General features: G+C 45.0%; 1 protein-coding gene across 1 annotated transcript in view; it reads right to left on the bottom strand.

The window, feature by feature from the left end:
- Window positions 1-22,079, bottom strand: part of Raver2 (ribonucleoprotein, PTB binding 2) — an 81,697-nt gene that overhangs the window by 52,061 nt on the left and 7,557 nt on the right. The window contains exon 2 of the mRNA XM_021161577.2: window positions 601-667. Within this exon, the coding sequence (XP_021017236.1) occupies window positions 601-667 (67 nt within the window). The remainder of the gene's footprint in view (window positions 1-600; window positions 668-22,079) is intronic.

The following is a 22,079-nucleotide window of genomic DNA, read 5'->3' as shown; positions in this document are numbered from 1 at the left end:
CCATTTGCATTGGGAGTACACATGTATCCAGTGGCCTTAACATCATCCATGCTGTGTTTTACCATCTCAAAATATGCTCATAAACATTTATATGTCACATGCCCATAAAAGAACAGAGTTCTGATCTCACAGATATGAAACGAACACTCAGAAAAGGCTGAGTAAGCTTCCTACTTTGTCCAACTAAAGGTCAAGCTACACACACAGTGGGTCTGCAGCAGAAGCCAGTAGTAACATTAGATGGAAGCATGCCACACCACTGAAGAACACTTGTTAACACATAACATTCAACATTCATAGTTAAGAATCACAGAGCTCCAGCTACACTCGGGTTGGTCACTGGTTAAAGTTCGGGGCATTCAGAAAGTAACCCTTGAGCCACACCGATGGGATGTAAACACTTAGGAACCCCACCGCTGACCCAGACCAGGGTTCAGTGTTGAAATGCTGGTCAGCACCTGTGAAGGCCGTGAGTTCAATCCCCAGCACCAGAAGGCAGATCAACAGGAGGAGACAGTGCGCGCGAGCTTTCCTGCTCTACAATAAATGCAAAAATGAAAGCGGGGTCAAAAGGTCAAGGGCTTGGAAGGGAGCTCTCACCTGTTCGTTTATTCCTGTCCACATAGCAATACTTTAGCTCATAGTCCTGTAATAACTCATGAACCTCCTGAAAGACACAAGGCCAGGAAAAGTCAGTAAGTATATCAATGTGGTTAGTGGTTAGTGGATGACCGAGCTTGACTGCCATCCTCCCCCACCGCACGTGCGTGTGTACACACACACCCCTAGACATACCCCATGGTCCCCTCAAACAGAGCACTTACTACCCACATGAGCCTGCACCTCGCTTTGTACTTGAGCTCACACTTGTAGCACGGGGTAAACTAGTCACTAGTGCCCAGGCCACCGGAGGTCACACGGGAATCCCACCTCCAAGGCTCTTCCGGGAAGCTTTCCTAACAACTTCCCACAGACTGTGCTCCCATGCGACAATCACCATCAATGTCCTGGTTTATGCCTTTTGTGGAAATAAATATATATATTAAATCATTCCACACGCTGTGGTGTAGACAAGAAGTACATCTGTAAATGCATGCAGTGAGCATGGAGAAGAAGGAAATGTGGATTTTTATATAGTGTAATAATTAAATTGTAAATTTTTAATCTGTAAATTAAATTTCAATGAAATGTTGTTTATAAAAACCACTCAAGTAAAAGAAACAGGCTGAAGTCATCTCCTCTTGGCTCCTCACAGCACACAATGTACAAACTCACTTAGATATTTAAGTTTTGCCTGCATCACTTTACATGAGGTTGGCACTAAGAATTCACATCAGAGTAAATAGGATTTGTTTGGAATTAGCCTGGACTGAAATTTCTCTGCATGCTTCCTTTGAGACAGGGTCTCACTATGTAACTCTGACGAGGGGCTGGTGTTTCCTGGCTGGGCACAAATCGAATGATTCTGAAGAGACACAAAGGCCTTAAGTTTATCATATAGGTGGGTGTTTTGACCCCCGCCCCCCACAACACACACACAGAATGACAAGCAACCGATTCTAGATAAGAAGTGCACGGGAGGAAAAGGCTGGTGTCAGTACTAAAGCGTTCAACCATGGGTTCTTCCTACTGCAGTTACATGATTAGTTCTCTTCCCGCTTTTCGTGGGTAGATGCAACTGGACCGACTTATATGAAAAAATCACAAAACAGGGAACTAAGCAGATGACTCTATAGATGCAGTGCTTGTCAGAGAACTGTGAGGACTTGAGTTTGGATTCCCAGAGCCCACATAAAAGATGGCAGGTTGCAGCCGCCTGTAATTCTAGCACTCAGGAGGCAGAGACACAGTCCCTAGGGCCTAACTGGCTAGCTAGCCCGGCAATCTCTGGGTTCAGCAAGACAGGAAAATCCCTGTCTTGACAGAGTGTGAAGGAATTAAGACACAGACACACACACACACACACACACACACGCTTTTTAAAAGCCAGAAAACTTGAGTAGAAGAAACTCAAGTACAATGAGTGACATTTGCCACTTTTGAGTGTGGATTCTGGAAGGTTCCAGGAAACACACCCTCATTCCATCTAGTATAAACTTTCAAAAGAGTATATCACCACGTAACTATTAACAGTTAAAAAATGATCACAATGATAGTTTTGCAGTGAAGAGTAACCTAGAAAAGAGAGATAAAGAACAGGACAGCCACACATTAGAACATTTCCCTGGGGCTGTGGAGACGACTCGGCTCGTCCAGATGACCCAGGTCCAATGTTCATCACCTAGGTGGAGGCTCATAACCATCAATAACTCCAGTTCCAGAGATTCAGACACCCTCTTCAGGCCTCTGTGGGCACCAGACACATACAAAGCACATAGGCAGACATATATACAGGCAGGCAAAACACCCACAGACATCTAATTTAAATTTACCTTTGAATTCAGTGCAAAAGAGAAAGAAGAGTATAGCCATGATGGGTAAACTGTAAAAACATAAACAAGGTGAAAACATGACAGTCACCTGTCACGCAGGGTGGCCAAGTTGAACATCCTACACAGCTTTTTAATAAGCTTTATTATAAATGCCTAAAAACACACAACAGTTTTAACATGAAACGGTTTGCTGGATATTGCACTTTAGAGGTTAGTTAGCATCAGTTATCTTGAATGTGAGACGTTTTCTCAGACTTAGGAAAATGTCAATTGTGGTCCTATGAAAAACATAACTTCTTACATAACACACACCTTGCCAGCTGACTACGTTAGCGCTTTACAGAGCAGCCTTTATATGAGGGATCAAGTGTATTCTTCTGGTGGCGCAGACTCTAATCTTTCATTTGGCTGGTGAACAGCTGTTGAGTGCTAGATAAAGAAAGCCGATACCACTCATCACGTTATCAAGTATCTGTAAACAAATGACACGCTGTGCCATTCCTCTAGCTGAGGGAATTACCTAAGGGAAATCTTCAGGCCCAGAAATGCAGTTTGCAACTTAAACATCTTATTTTCCCAACATCTGTACTTTTAATTACAGCTCTCCTGTGCATCGGGTATGGAGGGTACTGTATAGTGGGGAAGCTGTACAAGGCTTCCAAGAGAGGAGGAACCAGTGGCCTTGCTCTCTGCCCTGAAGATCACCCCTCCATCTGTGCCTCAGCAAGGAGACTCAGGGTAGAAATTTCAGAGCTGACAAGAGTCCTAAGAAACATTTGCCAAAATTTCCCTAAGCTCTGCCGCACAGTCCTGAGAGAACTGGACTTACAGCTCCCAGGAGCTGACACCGCCATGGGATTTTCCCCCCTCACATACACTCTGAAAGCACTCTGTGCAGCAACATCATTTACAAATTCCTGACAGCACAGGAGTGTGTCAAACTGACATTTCTGGCTGCCATCAGTGTGTCCAGACCACATCCTCCAACATCCTCTGAAGCTTTCTGAGAGATCTCAGAAAGGTTTCTGGCTGAGGGGAAAGAGCTTTGATTACAGCTATGACTGAGTTCACCCACCCAACCACAGCCGTTCTGCACGCCTTCCCAGGTGAAAGGTACAGACCTAAAACACAGGTCTCCTAAGCTCGCGGGTGCGATTGTTTGCTTCAAACTGTTTAAGAAAAAGCTTTGAGGCCAGCAAGATGGCTGAATGAGTAAAGATGTCCACCACCAAGCCTGAGGCCTGAGATCAGTGTGAGGGACCAATAAGTGTGGAGACATTCCCCAGCATGCATTCTCTCTCTCTCTCTCTCTCTCTCTCTCTCTCTCTCTTTCACACACACACACACACAAATGTAGTAATTTATTTTTAAAAAAAAAAAGGCTTTCAGAGATCAAAGTATGCTCTATTTCTAAATTTCACTAATTTGTATTAAAAGAAGAGAACACGGGACCTTCGAGATGGCTCAGTGGGCGAGGGAGCTTGCTGCCATGCCTGCCAACATGAGTTCAATCCCTAGGACTCAGATGATGGCAAGGGCGGACTTTCTCAGGTTGTCTTCTAACCTCCACATGCAGGCACAGACAGACAGACAGACAGACAGATGTAAAAAGAAACCTAAAAAAGAGAACAAATGTGTTGCTTTACATTGTAAGCAGCTGGAAGATAGCCGTGTGACCTACAAAGCGGACCCAGACAGTCCTCTTCCCCTTGCCACGGGTGTCTCTCTGGGCAGCTGCACAGGTCCAGACAAGAGGTTGTTGGACATTTACAAGTGATAATCAGTGATATTCTTTCTAAAAATCACCTGGGCCTCAATGCTGAAACTTGGTACTACATTTCTGATGCCTGGCTGGTTTCCTGGCCAGTGTTAGTGTGCTACTTATAAACTATTACATTCTTGTAAATGCTACACACCCACTGGCATGCATACACCAGAGATCCTACAGGACAGTGTGTGTGTGTGTGGTGTGTGTGTGTGTGTGTGTGTGTATGACACAGGTCTCAACATACATCCCTGGCTGACCTGCGTCTTGCTACACAGACGAGGCTGACTGCTAGCCTGCAGCTATCCTCCTGTGACTGCTTCCCAAGTGCTGGGATTCCAGGCTTACACCACCATGGCCAAGTGTGTGGAGGAAATGAGGTGAGTTACAGCCTCAGCAGCAGCTTATGTAGGTCCTGCTGAGCCACCTGCTTTCCATGCTCGGTGTGAGCTGAGACTCAGGTGTCGTCAATTTGTGGCTACAAAACTGTGCCTCTCTGTGGTCTTAATTTGTATCCTGTTGGTAAGTGGGGCACTGTGACTGCTGACTTCAGGGGTCAGTTTAACTACAACATGCAGTGACTGAAGGAAAATATGAACCCAGTGTTGCTAAGAAATATTTTATATATGTGGGTAGTATCGATCACCAGCTACTTCAGAAAAAGAGACCTCCCGTGCAGTGGGTAAACCTTAACCCAGCAGTGAAGGCTTCAACAGCCAACCTACATCTTCCTGATGAAGACACCATGCTCAGGACTAGAGCGCCGAGCCTTGTCCAGGTTCTTAGCCTGCAGCTGTGCCCTACAGCCTTTGGATGTGGCAGCTGACGACCATGGAGTCGATAAGCCAAATCTTCTTTTGTTAATCATTTTTTTCTTTTCTTGAAAATTGATTTTTTTCCTTACAATATATTATGATTATGGTTCCCCCTTAACTCTACTCCTCCCTGCCCCTTCCTACCTCCGCTCCCACAGCACCCACACCTTTTCCGTTTCTCGTAATAAAACAAATAGGCATCTAAGAAATAATAATAAAACAAAAATAAACAAATTAGAATAAGACAAAACTACCAAACAAGAAAGACCCAAAGAAAAAGCAGAAGAAATACAGAGAGATACAGACACACGAGTTTGCATCCACAGGATTCCATAAAAACATAAAGCTGGAAGCTATACTATATACACAAAGGAACTGTATGGTTAGAAAACAAAAACAAAACAAAACAAAAAATTCCCTAACAACATTATAAGACAAGGAACCTCCGAAGATGCCACTGAGTCTGTTTTGTGTTGGCCATCTACTGCTGTTCCTACCCCTCAGTCTGTTTTCCCAGTAAAACTACCTTGGGGAAAACAAATATTTCGTTTGCAAGTGGCTATCTTTTGAAGATAGCATCCTGGGTCAGGGATGGGGAGTTTGTCCACCTCTTTCATTTTTCTTTCAGCTCTATGACCTTATCTGGTAAAGATCTGTGCAGGACCTGTGCAAACACCTGTCTCTGTGTGTTCCCGTGTGCCAGCCCTGTTGTGTCTGGAAGGCCTTGGTTCCTTGGTGTTCGACATCCCCTCTGGCTCTCTCATTCTTTCTGCCTCCTCTTCCTCAGTTCCCTGAGCCTTTGAGGGGGTGAGTTGATGTAATGGAGCCATCGTTTTTAGGACTGAGTGTTCCAAGGTCTCTCACTCTACATAATGGCTGGCTGTGGGTCTCTGTGTTTGTCCCCATCTGCTGCTGGAGGAAGCTTCTCTGAGGATGGCTGAGTGAGGCAAGGATCTATGAGGACAGCAGAATGTCACTAGGAGGCATTGTATTGCTATGTTCCTTTAGCAGAACAGTAGTATTTGGTTAACCCGTAGGTCCTTGGCCCACCTAGTCTCCTGGTCACCGCCATCCAGGAGTGTTAGGTATGGGTGCCACCTGGAGTGGGCCTTAATTCAAACCAGATATTGGTTGGTTACGTCACAGGCTTTGTCCCACTACTGTACCGGCACACCTTGCAAGCAGATAACCACTGTGCATAGACGGGTTTGTAGCTGGGTTAGTGTTTACCTTTCTTCTTTGGTAACATGCAGAACACTTTCTTGTGCCATGAACACCAGTCCATACGGGTGAAGACTCTAGGCAGGCACCAGTTCAACCTCTCCTTGCCGGATGAACTGTATAGGCACTGTCTTCAGCTCTTATTATCAAATTATGGAGAATCACCCAGCCTTGGCAATCCCCTGGGTTGATTGGGGCCCTCTTGGACAAGAACCCAATTAGATGCAATCCATCCCCAATACTAGAAGCTGCATTTGGTGTGGGGAGAGGCCCAGTTAGGGCTGCCTGCCATGCTATTTGGTGATTCCATTTAGATCCACGTACATAATTTAGGAAGCTTCTACCGGATGAAGAATCCACATAATCCCTCACATGGCCCTTAGTTTTAGCTGTCCCTCTGCATACTAGGAATCAGTCAGTCAGATTTTGACGTGCACACATTACATACAGGTATGTGTGTATACTCTGTTGGACTTGTTTTCTGTACAACTCTGGCTGGTACAGGCATCTTGTTACATTTCCCTGACATTTATTTCTTCTTTGGAAAAATATTTACTTATTTCTACTGCTTCATTTTCCTGTAGGTGGCTTTTAAAACACTGTGAATACTCATCCTTTGTCATTAATAACATTGTAAGTGTCCTAATTTAGTACACGGTCTGCTGTTCTGTTTAGTGGAGATTTTCAGTGAAGAGAGACTTTTCCTTTGAAAGTCAAATCTATGATCGCCCCCCCCCCCTGGAGTCTGTGCCTTATAAGGTCCTTTTCTGAGCAGGTATGGGGGTGCACACCCGAAATGCCAGTGCTCAGAAGATTGAAACAGAGGGGTTGGGAGTTCTAGGTCATCCTTGGCTACGTAGTAAGTTCATTCAAAACCAGCCTGGGCTACATACAACCCTGTTCTTAAACAACACAAACAGGAGGAGGAAGGGAGGAAGGAGAGGAGGAAAGGGGAGGGAGACAGGAGGGACCATCCTAACCAAATATATAAAGTATTTTGTTTCCCATTAGTTTTCTTCTCTTTACATTTTAGTTTCTAGTCACTTTAGAGTTTGGGATTTTGGGGGGAGCAGGGCTTATTTTTGCTGTTGTTGTTTTGTTTTCGTTTTTGTTGTTGTTGGTTTGCTTGTTTGTTTTGGTTTTGTCTGTTATTTCATTTGGTTGGTATTTGAGATGGGAGGTCTCACAGCTGAGGCTGGTCTTGAACTACTGGTCCTCCTGCCTTAACTTCCTAAATGGGATATCAAGCATGAGCTTGCAGTTTTCATAGTGTGACGTAGGAATCTGGCTTATCTTACGTGGGGAATTAATTTTCTTCCCAGCTGGATAATCCACTGTCTGGCCCCCACTGAGCCATGGTACTAGTTAGGGCTCACACCACTGTGACAACACCCAAGAGGGAAAACCCAAGAGAGGAATCCTTCCCTTTGGTTCAGGGTTTCAGAGGGTTCCCCTCAGTCACAGTGGGGAAGGCTTGCTGGGACAGCTCAGTCTACAGTAATGGCAATGTGTGGTTGAGGGTGTTCCCATCATAGGAGGACAGGAAATAGCATGCAGCAGGAAGCAGGGCTAGACATAAACTTTGGGGCAGGCCCTTCGGGATGATTTATTTCTGCCCGTGACTCTATCTCTCAACTCCCAGTGTCCAGAACCTCTCAAAATTGTGCCATGAACTGGGAACCAAATGTTCAAAACATGAGTCTGTGGAGACCTGTCAGATGCAAACCATGACACTCTCCAGGACAACAGTGTCCAGGTACACAGAAATCAGTGTGTTACCCTACGTTGCTGTGCCAGGGGACGTCTTGTCCAGCCTGTGCTAACTTGAAAACTCTGTAATTTAGTAGGAAAAAAAGATTCCCCTTATCACTGTTGTTTCTAGTTTGGGGCTCTTAGGAATAAAACCCTGAGTAACTACACATGAGACTAACACTGCTGAGTTATACGCATGGCTGTTTTATAATTTGAAGGTTTTGTGCCCTCAACAGCTCTTGCTGGAGTCTAATTCCCTCTGAGGTATTAAGAGGGCAGAAATGTAATCTGATCGTGTTTGAAGGTTGACAAGGGTTATGTAAGGTCATCAAGGTGACGCCCCAGCCATTGAACACTGGTGGATTTGTAGTGACCAAGACTCAGAGGATGAGCATGACTGCCTGCTGTCCCCTCGCGATGCTGTGTGCTGCTGTGAACCACTGCCAACACAGCCACAGCACACATCCTTGACCTGGACCAGAACTGGGAAACATGTAACTTTATAGCTTGGCCAGACTCTGCCTTTCTTTCTTTAAAAAGGGACTATATATAGCTTATGTTTGTCCTCAGTAGAATCTGCCAGTTTCTAAGACCTTTGAAGCCCTTGACACATTCACTAGTAGACCATGACTGTCAAGTGTTCTATACCCAAGCCAACAGGGGAGTCGCCTGCCACTTTATCTTTACCCATTCTGGTAGGCACACAGGTAGTCAACCGTGTTCTTCATCTGGTTCTCCGGCATAATAATGGAATCCAGACAGACCCTGTTTTTATTTATTCAACAGCCATGAGCATTTCCCCTACAGAAGTATCTGTTTTAGCCGTCAGGCCGATTTTTAAATGGGATAGCTTAGTTTTTCTAATGTATTTACATATGTATATTTTGTGGGAAGGAGAGGAGCCATGCCACAGTGCACATGTGGAAATCAGAGGACAACTTGTGGGAGTCAGTTCTCTCCTTCTTCCATGTAGAATACGGGAACTGAAATCAGGTCATCAGGCTTGGCAACAATGCCTCTATCTACAGAGCCATCTTGTCAGCCTTGAATCTTTCTAACTTGTAAAATAGCTTTGATTTTTCTGTCTGTATACACCTCTCTCTCTCTCTCTACACACACACAGGCACACACACACATAGACAGACAGACACACACACACCTCTTTCTTTCTTTCTTTCTTTCTTTCTTTCTTTCTTTCTTTCAAGAGAGTCTCTAAGAAGGGCATGGTAGCATGTGCCTTTAGTTGGAGTACCCCAGGAGGAAGAAACAGGGGGTTCTCTGTGAGTTAGACAATAGATAGCCTGGTCTATATAGTGGGTTTCAAGACAGCCAGTGTTATACAACAGAGAGACCCTTTCTCAAAAACAACCACAATGTTGGAAGAAAGGAAGGAAGGAAGGGAGGAAGGAAGGAAGGAAGGAAGGAAGGAAGGAAGGAAGGAAGGAAGGAAGGAAAAGGAAGAAAGGAAGAAAGGACTGAGGCTGGTCTCAAACCCACACTTCCTTCTGTCTCAACTTCTCCAATGCTAGGATTACAGGGGTGAGCTCCCATGCCCAACTTAAAATTTCTTCATAGATTCTGGATACTAGTCTTTTGTCAAATATGAAGGACTTTCTTCTAGGCTCTGATATACCTGTTTGTTTGGTTTTTATAATTATGTCGTTCAGATGAGAAGTCATTAATTTTTACCAAGTTCAATCTACTACGGTCTCTTTTCTGAAGAACACTTTGTATCCTGTTGGAGAAGTCTCTAGCTACCTCAGGCCACAGAGACATCACTATATCCTAGCCCTCAACTCAGATAATTATTCGCCTTTAAGGAATTGCTCCGCATGGCCTTAGGTAGGGGCCAACTTTGGGCAAAAGAATTTCCAACTTCCCTTAGGACCCCGTCTAGGAAACTGTGATTCTTGACCTCACAGAGCTCCCAGATCACCAGTGCTCTTGTCTGCTCCACTCAACCATTTATCTTGGTGGGGATTTTTGTTTGTTTGTTTGTTTGTTTTAAATCAGTATTACACTATTAAATTACCGCAGATTTATAATAAACCTTTAAATCTGGTAGCATTGGTCGAGTATTAACGTTTTCTTCACAATTACTTCTGATAGTCTAAGCTCTCTGTATTTCTGTAAAAATTTTGGATCAGAACATCAACTTCCAAGAATAAGGGCTACAAGGGCTTTCAAGTGGGTAGTTTCACAGACTCCTGTGGGTGTTGGAGACCTGGTTCCCAGCTGGTGCTGCAGTCTGCTGCTGGTGAGGCTCAGAGATGGGGCCTCCTCTGGGAGAGGTTGCTGGGGACAAGCCTTTGGAATGTGTGTCTTGTCCCTGGTCCCTGGCTGTCCCTCCTTCTTAGTTGCCTTAAGGCAAGTGGGCTCTTCTATTAAGCCCTTTCTCCATCACTCACCCTTCTCCCAGAAACAATAGAACCAGGCAAAAACAGGCGGAAACCTCTGAAACCAAGGGCTGAAACAAAGCTTTCCCTGTTTTAAGCTATTTTTCTCAACATGTGTCTCGCCACAGGAATGCAAAGGCTGGCTAGTGCAGATGCCACTATGGACACTCTGGGAAGAACTCATGTCCAAATCAGGCTTAAAGTTTTCCACTCAAGAAATATTTATGTTATAGTGGATTTGCTGGTATATAAAATAGGTATCCAAGTCAAACAGTTTCTGATAAAAAATAATGAAAATTTGTATTTTTAACCATTCTTTGGTATACATATGATTTTACTATTAAAGACAAAAAAAGATGCATGTTAATGTGATGGGTATGTGTGTTCATTTTCACATACAGAATTAAGTCTTGGCTGAATATTCCATACTGGAGACATGAGTGTTAACCTTCTTTAGAGTTCAGCGATGCTCTGACCTTACTGTCAAGTGTTGACAACGCTGCTTTGCATGGGGGCATAGTACAAGGTGGCGGGTGTCTAGGGCTATCTTAGAAACTGTGAGAAATTCTGTCCTGATTCCAACCCAAAATGCATGGCAAAGTTTTTTAGTGGAACTCAGCAACAAATCAATCAGCCATTCCGTGTGTGTGTGCACAGGCGTGTGGATACACATGGAGGTGCATGTATAGAGGCCAGAGGCTAATGTCAAGCATCTGCCTCAGCTACTTTCTTTTTGATGTCCACACGTGTGTGCCTACATGAGTTTATGTGTGTCAAGTGTGCAGGAGCCTACAGTAACGAGAAAAGGCGTCACATCCCCTAGAACTGGAGTTACAGACAGGTGTGAGCTGCTCTGCAGATACTGAGACTACAACCCAGGTCCTCTGCAAGAGCACTAAATAGTCCCAATTGCTGCGCTATCTCTCCAGACCCTCCCGCCTTTTTTTTTCTTAATGGTTGTCATAGTTGGGGTTTTATTGCTATGGAGAGACACCATGACCCAGGCAATTCTTCTAAAGAAAAACATTTAAGTGAGGCTGGCTTACAGTGCCAGAGGTTAGTCCATTATCATCATGGTGGGAACCATGGTAGCACGCAGGCAGACATGGTGCTGGAAAGGAACTGAGAGTTCTACATCTTAATCAGAAGGCAGCCAGGACACTGAGCTCTGCACTGAGCTGAACTTAAGCATACATAAGACCTCAAAGCCCCACCTCCCCAGTGACACACTTCCCTAACAAGGCCACACCTCCTCCAATAAGGCCACACCTCCTAGTAGTGTTACTCCCTATGACCAAGCATTCAACTCATGAATCTATGGGGACATACTTATTCTAACAACCACAATGGTAAAAACAAACAAACAAACAAACAAACAAACAAACAACCCTGTGTCTTTAGAACTATCTGCTGGACTCTGTTTAGTTGATCCCAACCTTGTTGGCAACATCCAGAGCATCATAATCAGGAGGCAGCCAGACCTATGCCTTATCAGGCCTTATCAGGCCTTATCAGGCCATTGACTTAGGCCTTATCAGAGTATTGACTTTGGCCACATCAACTACCTAGTTTCTTCACGGCCTGTTTGATCTGGTGCCTGCTGGCTTTGCCACCCATGATGGATTCAAGTGTGGTGTTTCTTCTGTCTTCTCTGTGGCTGAGTCAGTGTTCAGAGGAAAGCTGATGCTGTTGTAGCAGTCAGCTTGCTTCTCCTGGGCAGGCTCTTACAAGAGCATGTGCGCTGCCTCTGGAACAGCAGGGCCTTGGGCTGCCAGAAAGTAGGTAACTCGCAGATCTTCATTCAATGGCTGTGGACGGCTCTCAGCACTGCCTTCTTGGGTTTCAAGGCCTTTGCTTTGGCTTTGGGAGAGGCAGGGGATTCCTTCTTTACTTTAAGAGCCATTTTGATGAAAAAACCACATTATTATTATTGTTTATTATTATTATTATTATTGTTGTTGTTGTTGTTGTTGTTGTTATTATTATAACAGAGGTTCCCACTCAATATAGTGCTCACTAACTGGCCAGACGTGTGGACCAGCAAGTCATAAGGTCTCTATCTCAGCCCCGCCGTCTCCCCACTCCCCCACGCTAGGATTACAGCTGCATGTCACTACATCTTGCTTTTTATTTGTGTGCTGAGGATACAAACTCAGGTCCTAAAGCTTCTGCAACAAACACTTTTACTGCCTTAACCATCTCCACAGTCCTCAGTCAGCAACTCTGAGAATTAAACCATCTAATACAATACAAACCCCAGATCTACTAATCTAATCTGACACTTAGATGCTTAGATGCTAGAAACGATGCTGGAAAATATTAAAAGTCTTACAGTTAGACTGAGTAGAATTTCCAGGATGTGTGGGTGCATTACTTGAGAGCTGTCTACCTCAGTTTTCTGTTTGCTTCGTTTTTTTAAACATTTTATTCTATTATTTATTTATGTGTGTGTGGGGTGCCAAAAGCATGAGTGGGGAGGTCAGGGGACAACTGTGGGAACTAGTTCTCTCCCATCATGTGGATGCTGGAGCTAGAATTCAGGTCATCAGGTTTTGCAAGTGCCTCTATGTGCCCACTAAATCATCTCACTGACCCACAACTTGTTCCAATTTGGGGCAGTCTCTCTCTGGAACCTGGGGCTCAGTGATGGGCTACACTGACTAGTCAGCGCACTCAGGGGTCTTTCTGTCTCACTTCCCCAGTGCTGGGATTATTAGCAAATGCCACCATGCCTGACTCCTTATCTTATGTATGTATACACACACACACACACACACACACACACACACACACACATATATATATTTCTTCATAAAACCTGAGTGCTGGGCATTGAGCCCAGGATTTCACACCTTCACAGCAACTCAGCTATCTCCCAAGCCCTGGATTCCAGGTTTGGGTAAGCGACCTTTCTGACCTTGCCTAAAGAAACTTATAAAGTTTGGTCATTTGCCTTAGCAATAAGCTAATGGGACTGCCTGTTTGTTTACTGCAGCCCAAACACTGTATGGACTGTGTTTTGATTAAGCTCACAGCCACAGCAGCTGAATTTTCAAATCTAAACTTTAAAGCTGGGGACCTATCTTTAAATCAGGCCTAGATGGAAATGACTTGCTCAAAGGGAATGGGATGGAACTGGGATTTCATGCTGGCTGGCAGAGCTCACAGCAAACACAGTGATCTACTGGTATCTTCAGAGTCTTTGAACAATAAACCCGTACAATCAGGAAACACTTGCCCCTGTCACATTCCCAGAGCCCACTGCATCACTGACCCGCTAGCCTTATGATAAGATATCACGTTAGGAACAGGGTCAGGATGTCCACCATGCAAATTCCTTGGAGGCAAAACTAATAAAACAAAGTCACTTGGTTCTGGCAGCTAAATGTCTGGTCAGGTCACTCCCTTAAAATAAACAGCCACAGCTTAATTTGGCTGATGAACTCTTAATCAGTTAGCCAGGCCGACTAAAGGTCTCAGCCTGGCATTTTGTAATTACCCATTTCAAACTCTATGCCTCGGCCACTGTAGACCAACTCTGTCCATTTTTCTTTTTTGGTCTTTAGGGAACTTCACGACAGATTCAGGTATGCATGCTCTTTTTTTTTAAGCGTTTTCTTTTGGGGGGGGGTAATGGTATGTGAGTGTGCAAGCTTGTGGATATGTGGGTGTGCATACCCATGTGCATGCATGTGGAAACCACAGCAGGAGATTAGGAGTCTGCCTCTCCCACTCTCCACCTTACTGGCTGCAGAAGGGTCATTCACTCAACCAGAAGGGTCCCTCACTCAACCAGAAGCTTGCTGTTTCAGCAAGGCTGGCTGGCCAGGGAGCACTGGGGAGTCACCTGTCCCCACTCCCCAGTGTTAATGTTACAGTCATGGCCAGCTTTCCACATGGATGCTGGAGATTTGAACTCAGGTCCTCATGCTTGCAGAACAGCACACTCACCTACCAAGCCTTCTCCTTATCCCTGCAATTTGTTTACTATAAATCAACAACTTTTCCAAAACAAAAGAGGAGCCATTTAAAACCCCTACTACCCAAATCTAAGACAACAGAGACATCAAAGTCATTATAGTAATGGAATGTAAGCCTCTGAAGAGAACAGGAAACCAAGAGTCTCTACTAATATGAATTAGTAACCAAACACATTTGAATGCTTCAAAAGGAATGGGATGGGTTCACCTCAAAAATATCCTCCAGAACAGCCTTATCACTCTAAAAGGGACACTTTCATGGCCTGGAAGACTCTACTTGAATCAAAGCAAGTCAGACACAGCGTTATCAACAAGGAAGCCGATTTTCAAACCTGTATCACCCTATACCTTGCAACCTTATGACCTTACTGCCAATGACACACAACTGCCAAAGACACACCACGCCAATCAAGAGGGAACATCACATATGCCCAAACTGAAGGACACTCTGCAAAATGACTGGCCTGTGATCTTCAAAGGAGTCCATGGACAGCCTGGGACAGTCCCTTCTGACTGAAGGAGACCCAGGAGAGGGCGTGATTAAACACATGAAGTGAGTAAACTGAATGAACCTTCACTGCAAAGGACATGATGGGCAGCTGGCCAGACCTAGACACAACCTGAGGTTAGGAGGCAGCAGTATGACCTGGATCATGATGGTGGTTACGGTAATGTCAGTGACACACCAGCTTATAAGAAATACACGATAAAGTACAGTCATGCGTCATATATCTATGTAGTCAAATAGAGTATGCAACGACCAAGGGTCCCTTAAGACTGCAAGGTGGGGTGAGAGTTCCTATTACATGACAGCCTGATAGTGGAGGTAAGGTGGAATCACATAGCAATGCTCACACATCCATGGCGACACTGGTGTAAACACACCTAGAGCACTACCAGTCATATTAAAGTACGGATGGTATACATATAGACTAACCCTTGCCGCTAATCATCAACAGCAACTTTACTGGTCTTTGTATTCACTATCAGGTCCTTTTAAGCATGATACAGATCACTCTGCTTATGAAACAGTTTATTACAAAGCAACATGTCATCTTGTGGCAGCAGTAGTTTCATGTGTTGACTCCCAACTGCAGGGGGGCATCTGCAGTGACTGACCTCCATCACGCAGGTCTGTGTGAGTGCAAACCACGAGACCTACACAATGGCAAAATTGCTGAAGCAGATCTCTCAATGCACGCCCCTCATTAAGCAGTAAATGACTGTAGCCGGGAGTGGGTGTGCACTGGGCCGTGTGCATTCCAGCAGCTCAGGGGAAGGAAAACTCGCCAGTCGTACTTACTTACAGCCTCTCTGCACGTCTGAAAGTTTATTTCAAAATCTAAAGCACTCGGGCGGCGCACGTTCCTGTAAGACCCACCACTTTCTCCCCAGCTCAAGCTGCAAAATCTCCCAAAGTCGGGAGCAGAGACTAATTTGGATTTTTCTGTTGTTGTTGTTGTTGTTAAGTAGTTAAACAGGCGGGATGGTAGAAGATCCAAGGTTCAGGAAAGAAAAGCAAGCTAAGAACTAAATGCAGATAATTGCAGTAGCTGGCTGGAGAAAGAGAAAAGCCGAAATCCCAGTGCAGGGGTGAGGTGGGGGTGGGGTGGGAGGCAGGGGAGGAGAAAAGAGGGAATGCAGGCACAAATACAGTTTCTACTGGGCTCACAGATTAACAAATGTTTAACAAAGAAAATGACAAATAATGCTGGAGAGGGAACAGTGGGAACAGTTCATGATCTACAATAACCACACACAAGAGGACAGAACAGTGCCTAGAAAACATTCAGGGGCTCAAGAAAGTTGCAGTCCCCAAATCTATCAAAAAAGAAAAAGAAAAACCTTTTTTTTTTTTAAATCAAGAAATACCAAGATAAAATTCTTGATACACTGAAAGAAACTAACTTTGGTCAATCTGTGTATGTGTGAATGTGCGTATGCATGTGTGAATGTGTGTATGTATGTGTGTATGCATGTGTGAATGTGTGTGTATGTATGTGTGAATGTGTGTATGCATGTGTGAATATGTGTATGAATGTGTGTATGCATGTGTGAATGTGTGTACACGTGTGAATGTGTGTACGTATGTGTGAATGTGTATGTGCATGTGTGAATGTGTTTATGCATGTGTGAATGTGTGTATGCATGTGTGAATGTGTGTATGTATGTGTATGTGCAGGGGTGACTGTATATGTGAATGTGTGCGCAGGTAGGAACATATGTGTATGAATGTATAAATATATGTATGCAGGTACACGTGTGTGTTGAGGTATCAATGTGGGTACGCATGTGTGTGGGCAGGTGTGCAAATGCATGCATGTGGAGACAGAGGGATGACCACAGGTATGTTCCTCCATTGCTTTCCATTTTATCTTATCTTGTTCTATTTTGGCAGTGTCTCCCAGTAAACCTGGCGCTTCCTTCAGCTAGACCCCAGGGGTTCGTCCCCCCCCCCCCCGCCCATCTCTACCTCCTCAGCACTAGGACCACAGGTGCACAACACATCCAGCTTCCTATGTGGGTACTGAACTCTGAGCCTTGGGTCCTCACAGTTACATGGCAAGAAGTACACAGAGTGAGTGAGCCATCTCCTCTCCCTAGCTCCTCACTGCCTTGCTTCATCTCATCTGATACCTTCTCATGTATATAGCCCCGGGCAGGCCTCTTCTTCCTCAACCTTCTGAATCTTGGGCTTACAGGTGTGTGCCATGACACCCAGCCCAAAAAAAAGTTCTCTTAAAAGAAAAGTTTGGCAAACCTCAGGGACTGGCCAACCGCAGTCCCTGAGAGTGATAGGCTGTAACAAGCAAACGTGAAGTGCTTCGTGGCTGACAGTCTCGAAAAGAATATCAAGGAGTCCAAGTTACATCATCGCCCAGATGAAACACCACCTCCACAGCACACAGATGTGGTTCACCGAGGTTCACAATGAAAGCTCTTCTCTAGGAGCTGCCCAGGAGCTGCGCCAGGGGTGGTGGCACGGGCTCTTAATGCCAGCACTCTGGAGGCTCAAGTGGGAAGGCTGGAAATCCGAGGCCAGCCTAAGCTACTCAGTGAAATTATTTATTTTTTTTTTAAAGTAAAAGATAGTGCCAGGCAATGGTGGCACAGCCCTTTAATCTCAGCACCTGAGAAGCAGAGGCAGGTGGAGTCAGAGGCCAGTCTGGAGTACAGAGCAAGTTCTAGGACAGCCAGGGCTGCATAGAGAAATCTTACCTTGAAAACAACAACAACAAAAGGTAAAAGAGCAGGGAAAGGAAGCACAGTGTCTCTGGGCCACCACATTATCACTTTCCCCACTGCTGTGACCAAATACCTGACAAGACACAACTTAAGGGAAACAGTGCTTCCCATGGCTCATGACTTAGGTCATCCTGGAGAAGGAAAAGCAGTGGCACATACTAGGCACTAAAGCAGTCTAATATCTAAAAACCCTAGACTGTAAGGTTCACTCCTAGTGACCCACTTCTCTAGAGAGACTCCATCTCCTAAAGGTTGCAGAGCCTTCCAAAACAGCACCATGAGGTCAGAGGACCAAGTGTTCAAAGACATGAGCCCACGGGAGGTAGCCTACAACCAAGCCAGAACTCCGTCTAGACTTAAGTGATGCCAGGAGCATCATCAGAATAGCACTGACCCAACCACAGCATGTTTCAACCCGGTCTACCATCCTCCCATGAGATCAGGAATAAAGCCACAAGAAACCCGTAACCCCTTGAAATTATAGGTGGACTTCTGTGGCTATGAATAATAGCACTTTCTGGAGTGAAGATATAATGGGATAATTTCACTGCCAAGAGCTAATACAGTCACCCACTGCATCATGTCTTCCTCCAGCCCTGGGTGAGCTTGTCAAGCACATGAACAGCACGCAGCACTTCAGATAAAGCAAGCAGGTATGCCCTTTCTGCTCTGCCATCTCTCGCTGGCTTCTGGGTTAAACAGTGTCGACAAAGAGGTCAATATGATATCAATATCCCTGTCCTTTGAGACACAATAGAGTGTGTGGGAGAGGGTTTGTGGGTGTAGCCCTGGGTGAGATAAGAACATGAGCTTTGGAATCAACCAAGACGTTAGCTCTCCACTCTATGTCTAACTAGCTCAGTGGTCTCTGACAACTTATTCAAGGTTACTTTTCTATTTGTTTTCCTATCAATAAAACGGGAGTAAGAAGCGTTGACTGTGTAGCCTTGAAATGACATTTTAAACTATGTAATCTATGATCCAGTAAATGGTAAGCACACAATTTTTTTTAACCTACTGTTATCACAGATACCCAGAGGAAAGAGGTCTTTGAGGACTTCTCAATCCTTCTACTAGATAGACTCAGGCTGGGGAAGCCATATTTTAAAAGATACCATGACAAAGGGATGACGGTGTGCACTCAGAGGAAGTAACTAAGATGACTGGGAAACGGGGAATCATGCCCTGAAGACCAGTGATCAGAAGGAATGCAAGTTACTAGTCAAAAAGGGATCAATGGTCACTATTCAAAGGAAACAAATTTTACACACTTTATCATAATTAAAACGTTTAAAATAAAGGAAATTGTCTGGGGTGGGATTAAACTCCTCCTGTGAAACGAAAGGTGTTGAAAATGTACTAGAATCATGACAAGATGGCTTAGTGGGGAAAGGTACTTAACTGCCTGATGCTGGGGAAGGTAGGAGGAGCAAGCTGACATCACAAAAGCCATCCTCTGATCTCCACATGCACATAAACAATAATAATTCATCTTTACTGTTGTTATCACTAATGGGATGACACAGCGATGAAAAACACTTTCTGCTCTTCCAGAGGACCAGAGTTCAGTTCCCAGGACCCACATGAAGCAACTTACAACGTTCTGTATGTAACTGTAGCTCCAGGGGATCTGATGCCTTTGGCCTGCCAGCACCTGCAGTCTCAGTCTCTCTCTCTCTCTCTCTCTCTCTCTCTCTCTCTCTCTCTCACACACACACACACACACACACACACACACCTACACATAATAAAAGGATGCAAACGCTGAGACTTTATATTTTATTAAACTTCTTTGTTAGGTTACTTACTACTTGAAGCAAGAACCAATTTGAGGAGGCGCTGGGGAGGGACTCAGTCAGTAAAAGCACTTGCCTTGCGAGCACAAAGACCTAAACTTAATCCTTAGAATGCACATAAAGCAGCCAGGTGTGGTGGCCTGGGTTTGTAATCCCAGCACTAGGAAAGTGGACACAGGTGGATTCCCTGAGGCTCACTGGCCGGCCAGCCAGGCTAGCCCAGTTGGTAAGCCAATGAGAAACTCTGTCTCAAGAGGCAGATAGAGTAGTCGTTGCTCTCTTACACCCACGCAAACACATACTCATTTCCATGCGTGTACGCCCTCACGCATGCACACACACACATACACACACACATTTCTAAGAACCAAGGACTGAAACAACAACGGGAACAGACTCAGATAATGATACCCGGAGGGAGGTCAGCTACAGGGTCCTTAAGGACTCCAGCTTAGCTTCTCAGTGTCCTGTCAGTCTTCCTGTCATCCATGCTGTCCTCTACAGGACATTTCTGTAACTTGTGCTGGGGGGAGGGGGGAGGGTAGGGAGATAAAAGATTATTTTCCTTAACAAACAATTCCCATGGCTTCTTTAGTTTTTTAATTTTTATTACATTTGTTTATTCTCTCTTTTAGCTTCTCTCTCTCTCTCTCTCTGTGTGTATGTGTGTGTGTTCATGCATACATGTGCACACATGCACAACTTAGAGGAATCCATTCTTCCCTTCCACCATGTGCATTTCAGGCTTAGGCACAAACACCTTTGCCTACTGAGCCACCTCGGCAGCCTGGCTTCTATGTTGTACCCTGCTGAACGATCACTCTGGGGAGGGCACTACTGGACAGAGATGGGCTGAGGCCCAGTTACTGCCTGTTTGTAATCAGGTCCTCAGGCAGAGGGGAAGGAGCAGGTCCTTGGGCTTTTGTCACGATCCATACCAGAGGGACAGCTGGGTGCTGCTTAGAGAGGCAAGGAAAAGGAGGTCTCATCTCATTATAGGCAATAGCATCCGCTTCTCGGTAACAAAACATAACAAAACAAAACAGTGCACTGAAAAGTGAGTGACATGTATAAGACATGGGAGGTGGGGACCTATTGGGAAGAGGAAGGAGCCAGTGGGCGGGACAAGTAGGTAAGGATGATGGGCAATTATTTGGTTCAATGAATATACACTGATAAAAACAAAATGTAAAAAACTGCAGAAGTTTTTTTTTTTTTTTTGGTTTTGGTTTTTTGTTTGTTTGGTTGGTTTTGGTTTTCCGAGACAGGGTTTCTCTATATAGCCCTGGCTGTCCTGGAACTCACTTTGTTGGGAGATTATATTTTTAAAGAGACAACAAAGGATTAAAGAAATCCTATGGCTAGCCATGGTTCCCAACACCTGAGCCTAAGGTGACAGAAGGAATGGTCTGATGTCCCCAGTATGTTACTATACTGGAAAGCCACTGGGTAGGAAACAACTGGTACAGTCAGCCCTCTGTACTTACATCAGGTAAGCCTATCTCCTGATGATTCCAGAGAGAGGCAGCCAGATTACAGAAAACCCTGTCAGTGCAATCAGCCGTCCTGAGCACAGGCTAGACCCCCGAGAGTGGTTAGAAAGGTGGAGAGCAGATCTGAAGAACAAGTGCCCAGCCCCTCATGGCGATCCTGCAGGTAACCATTAATCAGCACCAAAAGGAAGAGAGAGCACCAAGTGTACTAGGAAGTCTGTCTCCCCACTTGCCTCCTACTTCCCCTCCTGGTACACACCACCCCTTCCAAGTAAGGCCACCATGTGTAGGCAACAAAAGTAACCAAGTGTATCCACTGTATGCCCTTCCTTCCTTCCTTCCTTCCTTCCTTCCTTCCTTCCTTCCTTCCTTCCCTCCTTCCTTCCTTCTTCCTTTCCCTCTTCCTTCCTTTCCTTCTCCCTTCATTTCTTTTGTTCTAAGAGTTTAGCACTCTGGCTTGCCTCTTTCCCTCCCTCCTTCTTTCCTTTCTTCCTTCTCTCCTTCCTTCCTTTCCTCCTTCCTTCCTTCTTCCTTTCCCTCTTCCTTCCTTTCATTCTCCCTTCATTTCTTTTTTTCTAAGAGTTTTAGCACTTTTTGGCTTGCCTCTTTCCACCAGTCTAAAGACAGCCAATCATAACTATGGGGGTTGGGGGGGTCCTGGTGGGCTAGCAGCAGGCACCCCTTGGTACACCATCACACCAACCAGGGTTGAGTTTATTTATCTTCCCCTATTTTCCGAGTCTCCTGTTAGAGACAACTCCCTGTAACTCATTACCCTTCTGGAGGTCTGCCCTCAGACACAGGCATACCTGTGATTGGCGGCTGAAAGCCGGCTACTGCACAAAGCTGCTTAGATGGTATTGTGTGACTGTGTAATCCTACCCACTGAGAGCAGGCAAATTTAAACAGATGTTAAAACTTGGACATGCAAAACTAAACATCTCCCAACATATTCCTTCTATGGAAAAGATGGGATGCAACTGTGAAGAGCCATGTATAAGAATTAACCTATTCAGTAACAGGACCATGCTCTCTAGACCACCTGAGACATGCTCTCTAGATCACCTGGGGCATGCTCTCTAGATCACCTGGGGCATGCTCTCTAGATCACCTGGGACATGCTCTCTAGATCACCTGGGGCATGCTCTCTAGATCACCTGAGACATGCTCTCTAGATCACCTG

Source organism: Mus caroli, chromosome 4, assembly GCF_900094665.2.
Source record: "Mus caroli chromosome 4, CAROLI_EIJ_v1.1, whole genome shotgun sequence".
NCBI classification, from domain to species: Eukaryota; Metazoa; Chordata; class Mammalia; order Rodentia; family Muridae; genus Mus; species Mus caroli.
This window is presented reverse-complemented; position numbering and strand designations above follow the sequence as displayed.